The sequence below is a fragment of the Micromesistius poutassou genome, assembly GCF_964030765.1.
Source record: "Micromesistius poutassou genome assembly, chromosome: 15".
Classification (NCBI taxonomy): domain Eukaryota; kingdom Metazoa; phylum Chordata; class Actinopteri; order Gadiformes; family Gadidae; genus Micromesistius; species Micromesistius poutassou.
In genome coordinates this window covers 18,748,013-18,769,597 of record NC_140285.1, presented here as the reverse complement: position 1 = coordinate 18,769,597, position 21,585 = coordinate 18,748,013, and the positions used below count along the sequence as shown (strand labels likewise).

Here is a 21,585-nt window from a genome sequence, read left to right as displayed (position 1 = left end):
TCCACCATGAAGGACCACCTCAGCAAATATGATCTCCACCGGGCATGATGGCAACTGAAACAAATGAGATTATTCTATTGAAAGACATCATCTCCAGTTAGTATTATGCCAAACAGCATTAATAGAAATACTGAATGAGTGAAAATATAAACAACAGTTTACATTCTTTTCATATGATGGAACAGAGTTGATACAGAGTTGTTACTGTACATATAAACCAACCCGAGGTGCACAATCCCATCACTTATTTATCACTTACCATTAGCATGAACACACCACAGTGCGCGCTGCCTGCTTGTTCTGGAACATTCTGATAAAAAAAAGTCAGAAGTTATTGACAACTCAATTATGTTTAATTATAAAACGGGGGGCCTAAATCAAGCGATCTGATTGGTCCCCAACTGTTGTATATTGAGCGTATACACACAGCTATGACGCCCGTTCAGTTTACAGAGTTCAGTATCACTCCGCGCCTAACTCTAACTGTTGTTTATTTATATATAAAAGCAATAGCATAGTTCACTGAAGCCTAAAAACATGTTGATTGATGGAGAGGGTGGAAATGTTGTAAAGCAATAGGCACACGGTGAGTGAACTCCATAGAAGGCTAAACCGAGCTACCGTCTCTAGCCTTCTCTCTGAAGGACGCTACAGTGTGTTGCATAGCAACCGCCGTACGCTTTGCAGGCAGTCAGGAGGGACTACTTTTTGTATTCGTTAAAAAAAAATGCTTTTCAGACTTTCTCGCTTTTTCAAAATTGAGGGTGTCTATGACTTTCATTTCGCCATACTTACTGTCGCCATACTTACGTCGCCGTCCCTCCGCGCAACTGTTGTATAATGAGAACATTCCACAGCCTGTCGTGATCTATTGCTTACATATATTTAATACAATTACATTTCTTGATAATAGTTCAATGCATAGCACATTTCACAAGGCATATAAAAATCCAACATTTCCATCACCTTGTTTGAAACAAATGCCCAGGATCCTGGCACTCTCTGTGTTGCAATGGTTCTATTAAAGACAAAAGAACAGCGTGCTGAAATACACTATTAAAGACCTCACATGATTGTGATGTGACGTGACCTTTGTGGGCAACATTTTGAACCGTTTAAACTTGCTTACCATGGTTCATTTTGAATGGCACCTTTTCCATCCACACAGACAATCAATTGCCTATTAATTGGCTTCCATTATTGGTTTAAGCAACAGTGGAGCAGGTGTGCATAGTAATGTAATGTATGTAATGTATGTAATGAACACATCACCAGAAGGCTTCTTTAGAACACAGCAGAAGCAACATTGAACGGCTGCTAATTCTCTACTAAGAACATTGAACGGTTCCTAAACATTATGAATAATAATAATAATAATATAACACCATGCAAAACACAACAACTTAACGGAACATTCATTTATGGGAACAATGAACGGTTCCTCAATATTAGACTGAAAACTGAACATGGATAAATAATGCCAGTCTCCAGAGAGAACCCTATACTGAACTCTGTAAACTGAACGGGCGTCATAGCTGTGTGTATACGCTCAATATACAACAGTTGGGGACCAATCAGATCGCTTGATTTAAGCCCCCCGTTTTATAATTAAGCAATAGATCACGACAGGCTGTGGTATACGCTCATTATACCACAGTTAAGGGGCGTTGTTCGACCCCCTTCACTGTGGTATAATGACCGTATATCACTGACTGAAGTGATCTATTGCTTTTATAAAACGGTTACGTAAATATGGCGAAATGAAAGTCATAGACACCCTCAATTTTGAAAAAGCTAGAAAGTCGGAAAAGCATTTTTTTTAACGAATACAAAAAAGTAGTCCCTCCCGGCTGCCGGCAAAGTGTACGGCGGTTGCTATGCAACGCACTGTAGCGTCCTTCAGAGAGAAGGCTAGAGACGGTAGCTCGGTTCGCCGGCAATTTAGCCTACTATCGAGTTCACTCGAACTCGATAGTAGGCTAAATTTCCGACCGTGTGCCTATTGCTTTACAACATTTCCACCCTCTCCAGCAATCAACATGTTTTTTAGGCTTCAGTGAACTACGCTATCGCTTTTATATATACATAAACAACAGTTAGAGTTAGGCGCGGAGTGATACTGAACTCTGTAAACTGAACGGGCGTCATAGCTGTGTGTATACGCTCAATATACAACAGTTGGGAACCAATCAGATCGCTTGATTTAGGCCCCCCGTTTTATAATTAAACATAATTGAGTTGTCAATAACTTCTGACTTTTTAATCAGAATGTTCCAGAACAAGCAGGCAGCGCGCACTGTGGTGTGTTCATGCTAATGGTAAGTGATAAATAAGTGATGGGATTGTGCACCTCGGGTTGTGGGCGGGACTTGTGACGTCAGCATCGCCTTGTGTTCGTGGACCAGGAAGCGAGGAGGGACTTCTCTTTTTGCATTTGGGTTTAAGACAATCGTTATAACGAGCCGAGAAACATATCCAACTTTATTTCGGCTTTTAATCCCATCGCCATTTGAATAAGGTTGTTCCCCCAGTCCGAGCTTCGTCCAGGCTGTGAAGGTACGTGTTAATGTAGCGGCTGAGCACATAGCGGCTAACGGGAGCTACAGAGCTACAGCTATCTACCTCTAGGACTACACTGTAGTATACAGTACTGCAGTATACAGTACTGCAGTATACAGTACTGTAGTATACAGTAATGTAGTAATACAGTACTGTCGTATACACTCCTCTAGTCTGACCCAGGGACAGCTAGCCGTTAGCTCTGGTGCTATGTGACTATAGCACCAGAGCTAACGGCTAGCTGTCCTGGCTCATCTTAATACCGATACCTTCATCACACGTTCATCACGCCTTCATCACACGTTCATCACGCCTTCATCACACGTTCATCACGCCTTCATCACACGTTCATCACGCCTTCATCACACCTTCATCACACCTTCATCATAGGTGTGGGAGGGACGTGCGTCTCATTTGAGTGTTGACATGAACTCGCAGTTTGCCGACATGCTGCTGTGCTGTCGGGTTGAAGGTTTATCTCTGTCACTGTTGATCATATAACCTGAGTACTATAATATGTGTCACTATATCACTTAATGCTCAGAGCCAGTGTCAGTGTCACCGGTGTAACCCAGTGTTCCCAGTTCGGGGCGCCAGGCGTCAGTTCCGTGTTGTGGAGGGAGGCCTAACAGTTTAATTCTTGTGTTTGGTCCCTTGGGCTCTGTACCTAAAGCACGGTATGATCTCCTCTTTACAATAGTCGGCTGTAGTCTTCAACTTCAACGTACATGAACACACACAAGGTAACCCTGATGTGTGACGCAATGTAAAACCATCCGAACAACAACAACGGGATGTCTTCAGAGAGCCAGTGGACCTGGATCTCTTTAGTTTGTTCTGATCGTGGTTATCTTGTACGGTCGTCAACATAGTAATCTGCTCTTACGTCGCTGTCATTTAAATAAGACACTGCGGTGTGTGTGTGTGAGTGTGAACCGTCCGCTGTGCTGCTCGAGAGGCGAGGGCCTCGGAAAGGCCCTCTGACGTCACCACCCAGGGAGCTCTGTGCAGAGGGCCGAGCGGACATCGGACAAGGTGTGAGAGGGTTAGGCCTCAGAGTGAGAGGGTTAGGTCTCAGAGTGAGAGGGTTAGGCCTCAGAGTGAGAGGGTTAGGCTCCAGAGTGAGAGGGTTAGGCCTCAGAGTGAGAGGGTTAGGCTCCAGAGTGAGAGGGTTAGGCTCCAGAGTGAGAGGGTTAGGCCTCAGAGTGAGAGGGTTAGGCCTCAGAGTGAGAGGGTTAGGCTCCAGAGTGAGAGGGTTAGGCCTCAGAGTGAGAGGGTTAGGCCTCAGAGTGAGAGGGTTAGGTCTCAGAGTGAGAGGGTTAGGCCTCAGAGTGAGAGGGTTAGGCCTCTCAGACAACCTGCTGTATAAAGCTACAGTGTGTGTGTGGTTTGTTTCATACAGAACGTCGCTCATTATAACGCTGTTGTGTTGTCAACATTGGGAGAACTGCACCCCACACACACCCTTTATACCAGGGGCGGTTCTAGGATGAGACCTCTAGGGGGGCTGGGCCCCTAATGAGGATACTTTTAATTAATTACTAGTAAGTAACATTTTTTTTACGGCCCAAAATATTTAAGAAAATACAAAATGCATTTTTTTCCCCAAAAGTATTCAATCCCTGTTCAATTTGATACACCTTGTTACCTTCAGAAGCAACCTAATTAGTTGGGTGGTCAATTGTTGTTTATAATATGGTTCAGAACAAACAATCAGGTTTCAGTATAGTACACCTGTTTAAGGGTGAACCCTCAATTAGGGTTAACCCTCTCTCTCCACCCTCCTTTGTCCGTCTTAGCACTGACAATCAAGTATCAAGTCCAATACAAATATACATATCCTAATATAGCTCATAACGATATTCACATCAAACCATGTATTCTAGTGGGTTTGTGGGTTCTCATGGACTAGACTTGAGGGGATAACCCCTCCCTCTGGGCTGCTCCACAACCAGGGCTCCTGCTTATTGGTTCATAGCGCAGCCAGGGTTCCTGCTTATTGGTTCATAGTGCAGCCAGGGCTCCTGCTTATTGGTTCATAGAGCAGCCAGGGCTCTAGCCTATTCGTGAATAGACGTTGGCACGATTTAGATCCCTTAGCTAGTCCCACCCACTCAGAGGAGGACTTTCCTCCTCTCTCCCATTGAACCCCATGTTATTCACCGGCCTCCAGTAGTGCCAGAGAAATTAATGGTAGTCAATGGAGGCTGAGGGAGGAACGTCCTCCGGCAGTAATATCCAATAGGTGATAGGGGGTGCTAATGTCCCTTTACCCAGGCAAACAAACATTACATATACAAAGGCATTAAAGTAGTCATATCCAATAGGGGGTGCTAATGTCCCTTTACCCAGGCAAACAAACATTACATATACAAAGGCATTAAAGTAGTCATATCCAATAGGTGATAGGGGGTGCTAATGTCACTTTACCCAGGCAAACAAACATTACATATACAAAGGCATTAAAGTAGTCATATCCAATAGGTGATAGGAGGTGCTAATGTCCCTTTACCCAGGAAACGAACATTACATATACAAAGGCATTAAAGTAGTCATATTTAATGGCATTAATTCATTACAGTAGTCTGGGCAATCTACACTTTTTATTCCCAACAATGTTAAGGAGGATCTTCCTCACTGGAGAAGCCTCCACTGACGTATATGTGGTCATATATCTGTATAGTTGAAAGACTATATTTAACCACTGCGTGGTCAGACTCATCATGCTTACAGGGCTGAAATCACAAGTCCATATATCCATGGTGAAGCTGATGTTCACATTGTTATCAAAGTGAATACATTTGGGGATCGCATCATACTTAGCTGGAAGGCACACATCAGAAAAGTAGCGGTGGCTAGGCAATGTAACCCGTGGCTCCAAGTGATTCATCAGGTGAGAAGAGCCTCTGTCCTCAGTGAGGGCGGAGGGCTGCTCGTCAAGTGCCATCATTTCCATGATTAAGCCCCTGTCCCAATTCTCCCCCTTCCCCTAGATTTGAGCCCTAACCCTAGATTTTGCACGTTCATGCGAAGGGGTAGGGTGTCCCAATACTTAAGGGAGCTATGGGGAGTGCTGTTTTCCTTAAAATCAACCCTTGAACACTGGCCAGATCGGTAGCTGACTTGCAGCTAAGGGCACTCAAATCAAGTATTCTTGTTAAGGGGAGAGAAATGGGACTGAGCCTTACTGTGTGTTCACACCAGAAGACACTTCTGGTGTGACTGTCGCTGAAGTTTTGTCGCGCGACAAATCATAATCTGTTGCTGTGCAGTTATGTCAGGTGAATTTTGTCACGCATCCAAGCTGTGGTTCACTGCGGAGTACAGGGAACGGTTGGCCCGGATGCTGAATGCTGATTGGCTGTTAGGATACGTCACCCAGAGAGTGAACGCTGATTGGCTTTCATCACGCAAATGTCGTGGCAAAGTTCAAATATTTCAACTCCAGCTAAATTGTCGCACTGCAAATCCTCGTGAACACGCTCGCCCGTGACAGGGCGAAATGTCGCGCCGTCAATCAAATCTCGCAGGTTTTTCTAGCGACAAATTTCGCCCGATTCGCGTCTCTACATTGACTTTGTATGGAATCGTGTCGCCCCGTCGCGTTTGGTGTGAACGCACAGTTATTCTTCAATAGCCTTAGCCCGTGGGTAATTTCTGGCAAATTTCTTGGATTTTTTTGAAAGCCTCACCAATGTGTGTAAGTCCTGGTGGCTTCTTTGCGGCTGGCTTGAAGTTGCGCGCGTCTTGAGCAGCCTGGCCGTCCTCATATGCTTTCAAAACTCTGTCGAATCGATGGCTATGTTTCAGGTGATTTATCAGGTTTGACGTATTGAAACTCGTGCTATTTTTACCTCCTCGTGGAACTTGCTTGGAACATTTGTTACAAATAACAAGCAACCTATCTTCTTCAGAAACTTTGGAATAGTCCCACACAATTGATGCCCATGTTGTCTGTTTTCAAACGTAAGCAGGCTGTGCTGCGCGTTATTTTCTTTCGCTGCTTGCCTCGTTTATACATGAGCGGCTTGGCGCACTTGTCCAGAAGTAGTTACAAACTGGATGTCGACCCTGCAGCTCCACGCCCTCGAGCTGCCAAGCCAGAGACGTCAGCGGCTACACCATGGCTGCCGGCAGCGACTGTACTTTGAATTAGATTGACTAGTCTTTAGGTTTTGTAGCGTTTGAACAGCGGGATGCCCTTCCTATGCCACCCGGACACTACCGGCAGGCCGAGGGCTCTGCCGCTCCCTGACTTGGGCCATGTGCTCCACCGTTGGTACCACCTAGATAGTGGCGCTCATCCGCCAGACCACTGCTGGAGCACCAAGAAGTCTGTAGACCCCCAGGAGCTGCTGTCACCCAGGTTGTGCGACAGGGCCAGAGCCTGCTGAAGCTAGCCGAGGTTCAGTCGTCATCTGGCCGTACCGAGCCTGTTGGCCCTTGGTAGAACCTGACAGGGAGTAAATCCCAGACCACGAAGCCTCGGTACGGACCCTGTGTACACCCCGTCGCCGCTTTGAGGCCAGCAGGTTGGTCTTTAGAAGGGGAAAACAGAGCCCACATAGCCCCGCCTCCTCTCACTCACAGCGCCCACATAGCCCCGCCTCCTCTCACTCACAGCGCCCACATAGCCCCGCCTCCTCTCACTCACAGCGCCCACATAGCCCCGCCTCCTCTCACTCACAGCGCCCACATAGCCCCGCCTCTTGTCACTCACAGTGCCCACATAGCCCCGCCTCCTCTCACTCACAGCGCCCACATAGCCCCGCCTCCTCTCACTCACAGTGCGGTCTCAGTAACTGGTCAGTAACACCATCACTCTGTGACGGTGTTAGAGTAACACTGACTCAGCACTAGCTTGAATCTTGTTCTATTGAAGATGGTCATTAGACTCTAGACTTTGGACGTTTTTTGAGGGGTTAAGTAAACCCCTTAAAAAAAAAAGCTAACCCTTAGCACTATGAAATACAGTGCCCTGAAGCTAGCGCATGTCACCGCGTTAGTCTGTTCTGTGACGCTGCATTAAAACGGCTGTATTGCAAATCTGGAAAACTTGCACACCTCACCTTTTTAAATAAAGACACAAAACCTGTTAACATTTATAACAAAGGAAAAGTTATATTAATAAACGGTGATCTGCTGTTGGGTTGGCCCACCATTTGTACAGTGTTGCAGCCCTGATGTGGTTGACCAGATGGCCTCACTTCCCCCTACCCTCCCTCTCACTGAAGGCGTCACAGCCTCTTTAAGACCCTAGTCACCATGATAAAATAAACATGTTCATTCTCTTTCTCTCTGCAGTATGTCTCTTTACCCATCCCTAGAGGACCTGAAGGTGGACAAGGTGCTTAAGGTAAGTAGCAGTAGTAAATCACTCATGTATGAGAATGCTATGCCTTTGCCTTATGTTCATTTAAAGATGTTGTTTGATGCTCATGTCAACACTGACATTTCTCTTCCTGTGAGGCAAAAAGATATATTTTTGTGTTGTCGAAAGTTAAATGTTTACTTGGTTGTTTGAAGACCCAGGCCCAGTTAGCCCTGACCACCACCACTCCCATGGCTGCCATCACTGAGGGAAACACACAGCCCGCCACAGACTGCATGCCAGGATCCAGTGAGTCCTCTGTTAAACACGTGTCTCCATATGTACAGCCCCAGTGTTTCATATGTTAAACACGTGTCTGTACAGCCCCAGTGTTTCATATGTTAAACACGTGTCTGTACAGCCCCAGTGTTTCATATGTTAAACACGTGTCTGTACAGCCCCAGTGTTTCATATGTTAAACATGTGTCTGTACAGCCCCAGTGTTTCATATGTTAAACATGTGTCTGTACAGCCCCAGTGTTTCATATGTTAAACATGTGTCTGTACAGCCCCAGTGTTTCATATGTTAAACACGTGTCTGTACAGCCCCAGTGTTTCATATGTTAAACATGTGTCTCCATATGTACAGCCCCAGTGTTTCATATGTTAAACACGTGTCTGTACAGCCCCAGTGTTTCATATGTTAAACATGTGTCTCCATATGTACAGCCCCAGTGTTTCATATGTTAAACATGTGTCTCCATATGTACAGCCCCAGTATTTCATTGTTCATTGTTGTTGTCCATCTTCTGTACCCTTTATACTGTTATACTGTGTCTGAGGCATGGATGTTTTTTTTATCCAATGTTGCTCTATGGATGGTCTGTCTTTGTTGATTGAGGCTATTCTAAGGTCAAGAAAGGTCAAGGGAGGGGAGTGGAGCTTAGTCCTACAGAACAGCGGTTTTACGGCCGGTTGTATGTCAGTATTTTTGCAGGCCGTTGTTAGACCTTGTTCTGTTACCCATCATAAAGTGTGACACCAGGGGTTACTGTTGCATTTTTTCTGCAACGTGCAGGAGTAAGCGTAGACGGACATGAAGTCGTTCATGTGCAGAAACATGCACCTCTTTCTTTCTTGATACAAAGTCAATATAGAAGTGGTGGTCAATCCTAAAGGTAACGTAATTAAACACTGATTGTTACCACTGTCTGTTTAGCAGACAATGTGCCGCATCGAAACCTGGGCTCACACTTTACGCTTGTTAACAGAATACCGACTATCAATTTGTGACTTCAATATACGGCAAACGGCATTCAAAATAACAAGTTATCTGTATAACTAGAACAATTTATTGTGATGAAAAAATCAGGTCAGAACAGCTGTTTCTCTGTTATGGTGAACGGGTTATGGGTAGACCATTGTGGAAACATGGCTTGTGGCGCTGGATAGCGCACACCATGACGGCATTCAGGCTCCATCGTCCTTCGCTGTCTGTCTTGGCGCATTCGACTACTCTGGTGGAATGCGCCCCACTACCACTCTGGTGGAATGCGCCCCACTACCACTGGTGGAATGCGCCCCACTACCACTCTGGTGGAATGCGCCCCACTACCACTCTGGTGGAATGCGCCCCACTACTGCTGACTCAGGTTTAATTTTCAATTTAAATGATGGGCAATACGGCTGAATTCTTTAACTAATTTTATAAACCTGTTGTCTAGTTATCCAGTGGTTCCCAATACTTTATATATAAAATACCTTGCACTTCATGCTGATTCTCTAACCGTGGTCTTCCCATTCCTTTTCTCTGATCAATCTGCCTCACCAAATCCCTCAACACACACACACGCCAGTACTCACTCACTCACTCACTCACTCTTGCTGATGGTTCTTCCAGGCCTGTACCCCAATCTGGAGGATCTTGGCGAGTACATGGGTCTGAGTCTTAACAGTGATGAGCTTCAGAGGAACCTAGCCTTGGTGCCCGTGGCAGACAATGTAAGTAAAGTGTGTTTTGTGTGTGAATAAATGTAATCTTCTTTTCTTTGTAGGGCGGGCGGGGGGGGTCATAATATATATTGTATTGAAGTTACAATACTAATTTTGCTTGGCTATTCTCATAGAACTAATGCTGTGAATTGTAACAGGAACTCTCTAAACTGGTGCACACAATATGAATGGTCACATTTAGGGATCCACCCATATGGACTTTTTAGGGCCGATACTGATTTCTTTCATCAGCCGTAGCTGAAGACCGATACGGGCTGCCTGTCCTGCTTCTGCTCCCTCAATCATAAAAATGACACTGATAACAAATGTTGCAAGTCTCAATTTAAAAAAGGAACATTTATTGAACTGTCTGTCTATAAATCATGCCAGGGAAAATCTTTTAATAAAATCGGCCGATGCGATACACGTAAAAAACGTAAATATCGGCCGATATATCGGTCGATCACTAGTTTCATTAAAGGCATGCTACTTGATGGATGCTTATATATATATATATATATATATATAGCTGTTAGTGGGCCCCTAATACAGTACTTGAAGACGTTCAAGAAATGCAGCCTTGGTGCAGAGTTACAGCCACTACGAGCCACGCCCACAATGAGCTCTCCACAAACATGCCGTTTTTAGAGGCGGGTCAAGGTGGAGGGTGGGGGTGTGGCCGTGAGCAGCTTGTTGCCACGGTACCATGCACTAGTGTTTACAGTGGAACACTGAACACTCCGGGTGCTCTACATCTAAATAATATCATATTATATTTAGATATCTATATAATATAATATATATTATCATGGTCAAAAGCCTCCGGATGATATTATGAATCTCAAACGACTGCGTTGGGTTCTCAGACGCCTCTGATTCTTCCACGTCAATATTAAGTACAGACTGAACCGTGACATGGAGGAGAAAGGGATTGTTGCCCGGGGTTGTCTCCCGCCGGAGCCCTGGAGCGGGCAGCGGGGCTCTGGCGGGAGACAATCCCGGGCAACAATCCCTTTCTCCTCCATGTCGCGGTTCCCAATTCCTTCTCAACCATGGCCGAGATAACCCCCACTACGAGTCTCATTGTGGAAGTACCAGAGACCTCAGAGAACCCGACCCAGTCTAGTCTTTACACCAAATGGGAGCTTTATGCAAGCTTGCGTTATTGTGTTGTGTGTTATGAGCCATAACACTTTTTAGCTACTGGGGGACCATAGGCAGGCTAGGGGAACTCATATCAATGTTAGAATACCTCATAAAGTGAAAACTTTATGGGACCTTTAAGACTTGACCCCAAAGCAGTGACATCACTGTACGTTTTGTTTACATGACCATGATGTATATTCGCAGTGTATTATAAACAAAAACTAACCAGGCAGCCGATTTAAATAAATAAATAAGGTGGCTGGAGCTACAAACATAGCTAATATAAACATCACTAATACCCTTGGGATACACACTAGTAAATACAGTTTGTTTCAGAAGAGACAGACAAACCATGAAATAATCACAAAGTAAAAGTAAACTAACATTCCGAAAGGAAATATGCTCTAAATAATCGTTGAAAATAGTGTGAGAAATAAGTTATTTTTTTATGGTCCATTTTGAAAAACCTCTGTACAACTCTGTAAACTGTTAAGTCCATGAAGCCCCTTCTCACTTCTTCACTGTACCTAGACTATCTGCTTATGATCATTATCAAGCTAAACTATACTGATAATGACTAGTTCTTTAAAATAGCTATGCTGGAACTGCAGAGGTCATGCTATTAAATAGAAAAAAACGTTCTTAAGAGTAAAAAGGCGGATATTACTTTCCTTCAGGGACACACCTTTGTGACACAGAACATATGAACACTTGAAGTTTACCCGGAGATACCTGGCCAGGCCCGTAGTGTAAAGTCTGGAGAATTCACAAGGAGCGAGCTTCCTGCTTTCCACTCTTCTGTCTACATGGCGGATACGTCTGAATATATGCAGTATTTAGATCATCGCAAAAACTGCATTACCCGCATGTAATTCTTATATGTTCTATGTCCTAAAACAAAAACCTAATTCAACTTTAAAGTGAAAAAACAGAGCTTGCTCACAAGGCCTTCATCTTGATGTTTCCTTCTCCATGCTGGTGCTCTCCATGCAGCAGGTGGCCGCTGCGTCCGGCTACGGGGGCATGGTGCGGCCGGTCACCGGGGCCGACGTGGGCATCAGGAGGGCTGAGATCCGCCCGGGCCTGCGGGAGGTCGTCCTATGTAAGGACCAGGACAAGAAGATCGGCCTGCGACTGAGAGCCATAGACAACGTAAGTTTGCTGCAGCGAAGGACCACTTGGGCAGGCAGCTACTGGGTACAGTACTAGGTACAGTAACACTCAACAGTAATGTGTTCACTGTTTTGATACAGCACAAACAAAGACAGAATCACACATACAGAAATATATTGAAAGGATTGACGATGTTCTTAGAGATTCTAAGCTTTGGTTCTACCAGAGCATTTCTAGAGGGACAGCTATGCCACAGGCTGTGATACCACGATGGAGCATGCTGCATCAGGGGACAGTGCTGAGCTAAATGTTAGAACATTTGAATCTCTGAGGCATTCCATAAAATGTTAAAAAAACAACTTAATTTGTAAATATTAAATCTATATGAGACATATGAGTGTTAAAACAGGAGGTGTATTGGTATTGATCGTAGAGGTCCAAGGTGCACGGTTTAGCACAAACAGAGCAATACTTAAATAATTTATTGGATCTTGTAAAATAAACATTTAATCAAGAAAATAGGTGTATAAACCAAGATTAACACAGGAAATATAAAGTCAACTGACTCTTGCAGAGTCTGAGGTGCAGTCCCTTGAAGATGCAGCATTTCTTTACAGCAACCAAACAGCCTTAACTTCCTTGAGCCTCCAGGAAACAATATGTGGCTGGTACTGGTATTACAAGGAATCACCGCAGCAATAGCAACATTCATAGGCAGACATGAGATCTTCTCTCTGGTATAAAATACAGGCTTCACAAACAAAGTTCTTGTTAAAGAGTCTACATTCTTGACCCGCGATACACTATTACTCCCTCTACACATTTTTCCCAGACAGCAATACCTGCCTTGTACAACAAAACAATAGGAGAAATTGACATGGAGTCGTCAGTAAAGCCTTCTCTTGCGATACCTGCAGACAGTTTGGACATCTCAGCTACAGAGCTACATTATTTATTACAAGGCTCATTACAGCAGACTGGGAGATACAAAGCTCAGCCACACTTTGGTTTCATGTCCATAGACTTATCTTGAAAATAGTGGTCCTTTTCTCCTTAAAGGCATTGCTGTGACCTCATGCATTCCTTTGTTGAAGTTGTGTTTTAAATGATAATTTTATGTTATAAAGCAGGGCCTAGGCTGGATTGCACTAACATTTAAAATTACTTGCTTTTTAAGTAGTTTTAAGTGTAGTTTAAACTGAGATTACCAAAGGGTTACATTTTTCCAGGATTAATATTAAACTAAGTTTAAACTAGGTTTAAAGTTTGGTGCAACATGGTTAAAAGTTAAACGTTGATTTAATCCAGTTTAAGAGTTAATCCATGTTGGTGGACCCAGCCCTAGTGTTTTGTTTATTTCCATATGCTGCTATCACTGTTGTTTATATATAGAATTGAAAAATAGCGATTAATCGCATAGTATTGGTGAGTTAACTCACGATTAATCACATGAAATTCTATTTTAAATCCACTCCAGTTGAAGTTGAAATGACACATTCATATTCTGGCCTAAAAAGTTATAGGATGAATTGGACAGAAGCGATCAATAAGTGAAGGTAGCTATTAAATGAGTATCATTTCAGTCTCACCCTCTATGCTCTATTGTGCCCCTGGTGTTGGGCTCACATTTCAGCCAAGTGGTCTATTTTCTTATTAGAAAAACTTTCATACTGGCTCTGCAGAGCATAGCAATTATTCTCTCTACTTTGAGTGTGTGAATTGATCAAATCAAAAGCTTCAACATGAATGTCAATTTGGCTGGATAAACAGATTGGCGGTAAACAGGATGCTTAAATAGAATGAAATACAGGGCTTTATTTGCTTTTATTGTCTATATCAATGTAGATGCATATAACCTTTTGAAGCATTCTGGTGGGAATAGGTTAACTCTGAAAGTGGAGTATGCAGTTGTTAGGCCCCCCCATTATAACTGACTTGTGGTTCAGCTGCCAGAATAACATTTTAAATAATACCATTTTATTAACCTAATCCCAAACTCCAACAACTGGAGGACTGTTAACAAAAACTAAAGCGTGGAGGAAGCCTTGACCAGTGCTGTGTTCCAGTATCCATACTATCCGTACTCACTATACTGTCGTACTCAACCGCAGCCATCTTAGCTACGTAGCGGAAGAGGGCGGAGCCAGGCTGAGCCAACGTCGGAGCATCTTCACATAGCCCGCATTAATGGAGTCATTCTGTAGCTTCTATAGCTTTTTATAGCTGTTCACCGTTCAAAGCGGTCAGTGCAGCACAGAGTGTTGGATTTTGAATGACACTGGCGTCTGAAAATCAGTGCACTCAGTGAGTGCGGTTAGTGTACTACGCTTAAGTGTACTCATGGAAGTATGGATATTGGAACACAGTCCAGGACTTCCTCCTTCTAACCTACGATCCACAGACCCTCTAACTAATAACACTAAAAAGCCTTTACTAACAGCTCAGCACAACAGGACAACGGCCAGGAGCTGCCGATAGTGGCAGTAGCTCCTCCAATCAGGAACACCTGAGAGACGGAGGAGAATGAAGCAAAAGGGGAGGCGCATAACCGCAGTGAATCGATCCATGTATCTCCTAAGATACTCACATAACTCATAACATAACTTTGGATCTGCTTTTTCTTTTGAACCTGTCTATATGTACTCATCCTTATATTATATATATGATATATATCCCTCTTGTGTCCCTCCCTCCAGGGGGTCTTCATCCAGCTGGTCCAAGCTAACTCCCCTGCTGCCCTGGCCGGCCTGCGCTTCGGTGACCAGGTCCTCCAGATCAACGGGCACAACTGTGCTGGCTGGAGCCTGGACAAGGCCCACAAGGCCCTGAAGGCCGCCTCCGAGACCCGCATCGAGCTCATCGTCAGAGACCGGTGGGTCCTGTGTTTCCTTATGGAGGTTCAGGGCCTCTTTGTCACCATGAGCCTCATTACATTCAGCACTTCAATAATGCATCACTTTTGGTCGTTTTTATCAATATTTTTCTTCAATAACACAAAAGCACTAAAGCTATAGTATATAATTACTAATTCTTAGAAAGGGTTTGGGTTAATTTCGGCTCTATATGTAAAGTATTCAAAAACCTAGTCACAAGTCTGAATCAGTTACAAAGGTTTTCAATGTAAAAGTTGACAAAGATGAAATGCACCAAAGTTATGGGAGTACCTAAAATGATCACGAAACACAATGATCACAAAATCACCACAAACAGACCGCTCGGGGTAGCGCGCGGTCTGAAATTGAATTGATTAGCCTGTTACACTGTGTCAGGCTGCTATGATGTCACCATGGTTACGTAGCTGCCGCGGCTATCGCCGTCCGCCTTAAACCGGCCCTACCATATAAAGGGTACTGTCGGCGGTGGAAACGCCAGCCAGATTTAGCGTTACCGTCCCGCTCTGAGCCGTACCGTACCGCTCACTCCAAACGGGCCATTATATTGGCGTTTCCACCACCAAAAGTTGGCCAGGGTCCCAAAATAAGCGTGCTGAGCCGTCCTATTTTCGGTACTCCTCCGTCGGGGTACCAAGCGGTCTGAAAGGGTGCAGAAAAGGTGGAGCTACCTACGCCGTCCGTTGATTGGTCGACAGAATCGTCACTTCCGCTTGACAGGGGGATAAAAACAAACAAACAAACACAGTGCCCGTGAAAGGTCAACGGTGAAAGCTTCGTTTATTGAAGAAAATGTTGCACAAAAGTTTGCCGTCCGTCTTGGACGTCCTCCATTGTTGCTCTTTGTTGAATGTTTTGTGTTCCACTTGACAAGCCACTGACTGACTCTGCTTATACTATAATCTAGATTACACAAAATGTGACTTTGATAGAGGGTTGTTGTGTTGGGTGAGTAAGCATATGTTATAGCATATGTAGCGGGAGCGTTAATCCGCTACTAAAATTGTGTGTTACTGGGATCCCACTTCCCTGTATGTTACCTGTTAACCTAATCAATGAAGACTCACAAGGGCCAGTATCTGTGGTAGCCAATGCAAAATACAGAGAACATTTATTATTCTGCCTAGTACGTATTTGATAAGATATTAAACATATATAGATATAATAAATAGATAAAAACAATTCAGTATACTTACTCTAAGTATCTACTTAAATAACTATCACAGTATAATTGTAAATAGAATAAATAGATTAAAAAAACAATTCAGTGTACTTACTCCAAATATTAACTATTACAGTATACCCATTCGATATTGGTGGTCTAATGCCCAATCACACTCTCACTCACGCTTACCATAAATTCTACAAGAAATATACAATTACCAAACAACTCAACCATATAAATAGCAGTGCAACAATATAATCTGATTCTATTTGTACAGTCCTTCTTTGTAGGATAGGTCCGAGTGTATGATGACGTTAATGTCCCGCAACAATTCAATACCGTTCCGGCCAGCGGCTGTGCAGGCGATGCGCGCGAGCGATATGAATGGACCGTACAGGAGGACCTCTTCCTCTATGGTGTGATATGAATGGACCGTACAGGAGGACCTCTTCCTCTATGGTGTGATATGAATGGACCGTACAGGAGGAGCTCTTCCTCTATGGTGTGATATGAATGGACCGTACAGGAGGACCTCTTCCTCTATGGTGTGATATGAATGGACCGTACAGGAGGACCTCTTCCTCTATGGTGTGATATGAATGGACCGTACAGGAGGACCTCTTCCTCTATGGTGTGATATGAATGGACCGTACAGGAGGACCTCTTCCTCTATGGTGTGATATGAATGGACCGTACAGGAGGACCTCTTCCTCTATGGTGTGATATGAATGGACCGTACAGGAGGACCTCTTCCTCTATGGTGTGATATGAATGGACCGTACAGGAGGACCTCTTCCTCTATGGTGTGATATGAATGGACCGTACAGGAGGACCTCTTCCTCTATGGTGTGATATGAATGGACCGTACAGGAGGAGCTCTTCCTCTATGGTGTGATATGAATGGACCGTACAGGAGGACCTCTTCCTCTATGGTGTGATATGAATGGACCGTACAGGAGGACCTCTTCCTCTATGGTGTGATATGAATGGACCGTACAGGAGGACCTCTTCCTCTATGGGTGTGATATGAATGGACCGTACAGGAGGACCTCTTCCTCTATGGTGTGATATGAATGGACCGTACAGGAGGAGCTCTTCCTCTATGGGTGCGTGTGATGTGATGGCGATTTAAAAACAAACTGGAACCCAGTACCGGGATGGTCCGGAGAGATGGGTCACCGAGATGTCCGTGAATGGCAGGGCAGTCCGCGGGTAGGGTCAACCCCGGGGCTGGCTGTTACGCGTCCGTCCGTTGCCAGGGAAACCACAAGCTAGCGCTTCTCTTCGCCGAGTAAAGGGTTAACGATGACTAACGATCGCGAATGCCACAAACGACTAGGTCTACTGCCCTATATACCAACTTATTGACATATATTCCTAGGCCTTCGTAACGTTAACTTTATTTTCGTCGTACACTTTTCCGTCTTTTCTTATACCCTTTCGTTGACTCTTTTTTCCGTTCTCTCTTTCCCCGTTGACTCTTTCTACTCTTCTCCGTTCACTCGCGCACACCGTTGCCCCTAGTTACTATACTTTCCGCCCAATATACAGTACCAGGAAGCGTACCCCCGTTACACATTTATATCTGCATATTGTCTGTCTCTAGACCCTTCCAGCGCACCATCACCATGCACAAAGACAGCTCCGGCCACGTAGGCTTCATCTACAAGTCTGGCAAAATCACCTCTCTGGTGAAGGACGGCTCTGCGGCTCGCAACGGGCTGCTCACGGACCATTACATCTGTGAGATCAACGGACAGAACGTGATTGGACTCAAGGTAAGCTGCTAGCGCTTCCACTACAGTGTTTATAGACTCCATCACTTGAAATGACTTCAACCATTTCTTTGGTTCAATTTACCTTAAATGTATGCATTTATATTTATGAAAAATATGGTAGTTTGAATTGTTTTCAAAAGTGAACATTTTTGCATTTGTGCTTTCAGGATTCACAAATCAAGGACATTTTGAGCACCTCTCCGACTGCAATGACCATCACCATAATGCCCAAGTTCATCTATGAGCACATGATCAAAAGGTACCATTCAGACGTTCAGTAAAATCTCCCTAACTGAAGAAATATCAACTCTAGAACAAATCCTGTCATAGTGAGAGCACTGTATATGCCATGGGCCAGACCAGCTTTCGGTACACTCAAGGTGAAACAAGGTCAACATTTCTGAAAAGGTATATGGGTGTAGATTTTGTTTTTGTATGATAACCATTGCTGGTTGGCAACCTAGCTTGGCTAGAATGGAAGATGTCTGAAAATATGGTTGGGAAACAAGCATTGAATCTATCGTTACGTGCTTGGAAAGTGTTTTTTCCACTTTGTTTTTTATAAAAAAAAATTAAAAAGTGCTCCGCGCTCCTACAAAATTCCATCCGCTCACTAGCTCTGCCCTGACACACACACACACACACACACACACACACACACACACACACACACACACACACACACACACACACACACACACACACACACACACACACACACAATAGAATAATGTTCTCTAATTAGCATATACAGCATTGAATTTGCCATAAGTCTGCCATTCTTTTACCCAATCAATACCATTCCAACTATTTTTATTCAGGGACTCCATAGAACATGCTTATCGGAAGTTATTCATTTGAAGCTATGGTTCTGAAGAAGATTTTTTTTGTTTGCACTAATGGTACACTTAAATACTTAAAAACTTAAAATACTTAAAAATAAATACATTTTTAAAATATTCATATTCAGGATTTTGCTATCTCCACTTGCTACAATCAGATTTACGTCCTATCCTACATTTTCTTCTAACTTGATTTAATGCAAGATTTGGATCAGGATCAATCCATATCACAACTATGTAACCTTCTGGACCCATTTACACCTACAAGTTGTTTTAGGTTGATTTGTCATGTGTTGCTACTCTTTAACATGGATGTGCTCTTGCTCTGCTGCAGGATGTCCTCTGGTCTGCTGAGGTCGGCCATGGACCACTCGGTGCCCGAGGTGTGAGCCCGTCTGAAGACATTTCACACATCAACGTCTCTTCCCCTCTCTACCTTTTTTTTTTTAACCATTTACTCCTGACCGTGTCTGTAATTGTATCATATAACTTTTTTCATAATTATGGTCGACAGCACAATTGTGTGTCGTTAACATGACTATGGCTTTTCTATATTTTATGTGTTTTGCTATCAATCTACTTTATTTACATACACGCCTGTTCCATTTCTACCATGTCCTTGCCTTTCATAATCATGACTTTATTGTCCTTTTTAAAGTTTGGACTTTCTTGTGGTCTGTGCTTTCCTTCCTTCCTTTGTATTAAGGACAGTAATATGTTGTTTTAAAGCATGCTACCGTGACTCCAGAGCTTCCTCCTTTATGAGATGGAGACAAGTGACCGCTCACTTCTTTTGTCAAAATGCTGTAAACGCTGGTGATCCTATATGGTCAGTCCTCAACCAACCTTTCCTTTAAATCACGGCTGTGCTCCCATTCCCCGGACTTGGCTCCCGAGTGTGTTTATGGTAACCTCCATTATGAGAATGGAAATATTCAAATTGGCTGTGTGTGCATTTCAATCACACTTACTATTACACAGGGCTATTCCTGTGGATATGGCGGAGATTCATATCCCTGCCCTTGAGAAGCTCATTATTAGGACTTGGGTTACAGTTTTTAGTTGAATTGTATTAGGTGATGGCACATTGTGAAGGGGTTAGGTTTTCCAGAACAGGGAGGGAAGCACCAAAGCCCACTACCATATTTTACTTGAGCTTTTGGCCTTATTCACAAAAGTCCTGTTAATGTCCCCTTGTGAAGCTCAAACAACGCCCTCAGTGCACTGTTGTTTAGGAAAGACATCAAAGTGTGTCACTGCATATTAGTGTCATTGGTAACCAAGACTAATTATTTGAAAGTCTAAATTGTAAATGTTGACATTTAGATGTCATTGCGAAGGGAATAGTTAAGCTTGGGAGATTATAAATTGTTGCTGGACAGATCCACTAAGTGCACTTTCCACTACCTTTTGAGTGGTTTTCATTTTCTTCATCGAGATATGTGTTCCCTATTGATTCTGAATACAAGCGTGTACTTTCTATTTTAAGTAAAGGGAATTTATTTTGTTTTTATGCAGAGTGTAGCATGGTCAAATCAATGCATTTACCTCTAAATCAAGGGTCCAGTTGATACATTTCGTTCTATTTTGCTATGCATTATTAGGGGATTCCCTCTACTCTTTTCATTTTGTGATTAGTGTGGTTAAAAATTACTAATTTTGTCACATTTTTCATTCCAACCATTTTTAGAAATGCTGTGCTTTTTGATGCTGTTCATTTTTTAATGCATGGATAGGTTTTTTGGATTTTGGAAAAGTAATCTGAAAAACAAGTCATTACTCTGTACAATGTTATAAGAATCCTAAAAGTTACATGAATTTAACCCGGATAGTAAAAACAAACAATAAACAAATAAAGTCTTTCAGTTTCTATTTACTTGTCCCTTCTTGGCATAAACTTGGCTTGCATTGCTTATTGTAAATATTTTTATTTACATTGCATTGAGTTAAAGATGATTTCTTTCGTTCAGCATTTGAATATCAAAATTAAAAGTAATCATTTGTAATTTTTGCAGCATGTGGATATGGATGAATTATTTTGAGCATATCCTAGAAAAAGACGACTAGACTGGGCGCTGGTCTCCCTCTTATAGAGCCATTCAAGTACAAAGCAACTGTCCAGACGTCATTGGAGGAATACAGATAAGCCAACAAAAAGAGCGCAGACAAAGCTCTGAAGCTGGCAGAAGACTGTTCAGAAGATCAAGAAGTCGGTATTAGTGGTGGATTTCATGATTCTTTTCCTTGATTCAGTTCGCCAAGAAGAATCGTTCATTTGTTCGTTCAGTCGTATTTCCGGTAGCGGTGAATCATGGAATGCACGGTTCTCAGCAGGCCTGGGTTGGCCATAGGGAGTACCGGGAGTTTTCCCGGTGGACCGGTCAATAATGGGCTGGCAGTGGCTGCCTTTTCTTTTTTTTTGCTGCAGCCCAGGGAGAGAGACACGCAGCAGCCCACAGAGCTCAGCTGCAGCCCACAGAGGCCCAGTGGCTTGTCTAAACAATACCTGGCCCAGTGGCCCTATTGTAGGCTACAGAGGCCCATAGTCCCGCCCATGCATTTTCAGACCCCCCCTCGCCCAATAAACTTTAATGATGAGCGATCATTACGAGAGAGAAGAGAAACACACACAAAAACAAAAACGGAGAAAAAACAAAAAGGCGGTGCAGAAAAGCTGAGGGAAAAGAAAAAAGCTCTGGCTAGTGATGCTGCTGAGAGCAGAAACATATTAAACATGTTTGCTGCAGCGGGGGCCGGCGGGGGCGTGGCCTCCGGCTCCGGGGCTTCG

At 43.6% G+C, this 21,585-nt stretch overlaps 1 protein-coding gene across 2 annotated transcripts; it reads left to right on the top strand.

Moving 5' to 3' along the window:
• The first annotated feature begins 2,378 nt into the window (after positions 1–2,378).
• On the top strand, positions 2,379–20,659 carry sdcbp2 (syndecan binding protein (syntenin) 2). 2 transcript variants are annotated; one of them, XM_084480300.1, is made up of 9 exons: positions 2,379–2,556; positions 7,864–7,915; positions 8,086–8,179; positions 9,771–9,871; positions 12,005–12,160; positions 14,818–14,993; positions 17,784–17,955; positions 18,123–18,214; positions 19,132–20,659. In XM_084480300.1, exons 2-9 carry the CDS (start codon positions 7,865–7,867, stop codon positions 19,184–19,186), a joined length of 897 nt encoding a protein of 298 aa, XP_084336426.1. In that variant the 5' UTR covers positions 2,379–2,556; position 7,864; the 3' UTR covers positions 19,187–20,659. The 2 variants fall into 2 exon arrangements, with proteins under 2 accessions (XP_084336426.1, XP_084336425.1); XM_084480299.1 differs by having other exon boundaries at positions 2,380–2,556; positions 12,002–12,160.
• The last annotated feature ends 926 nt before the right edge of the window (positions 20,660–21,585 follow it).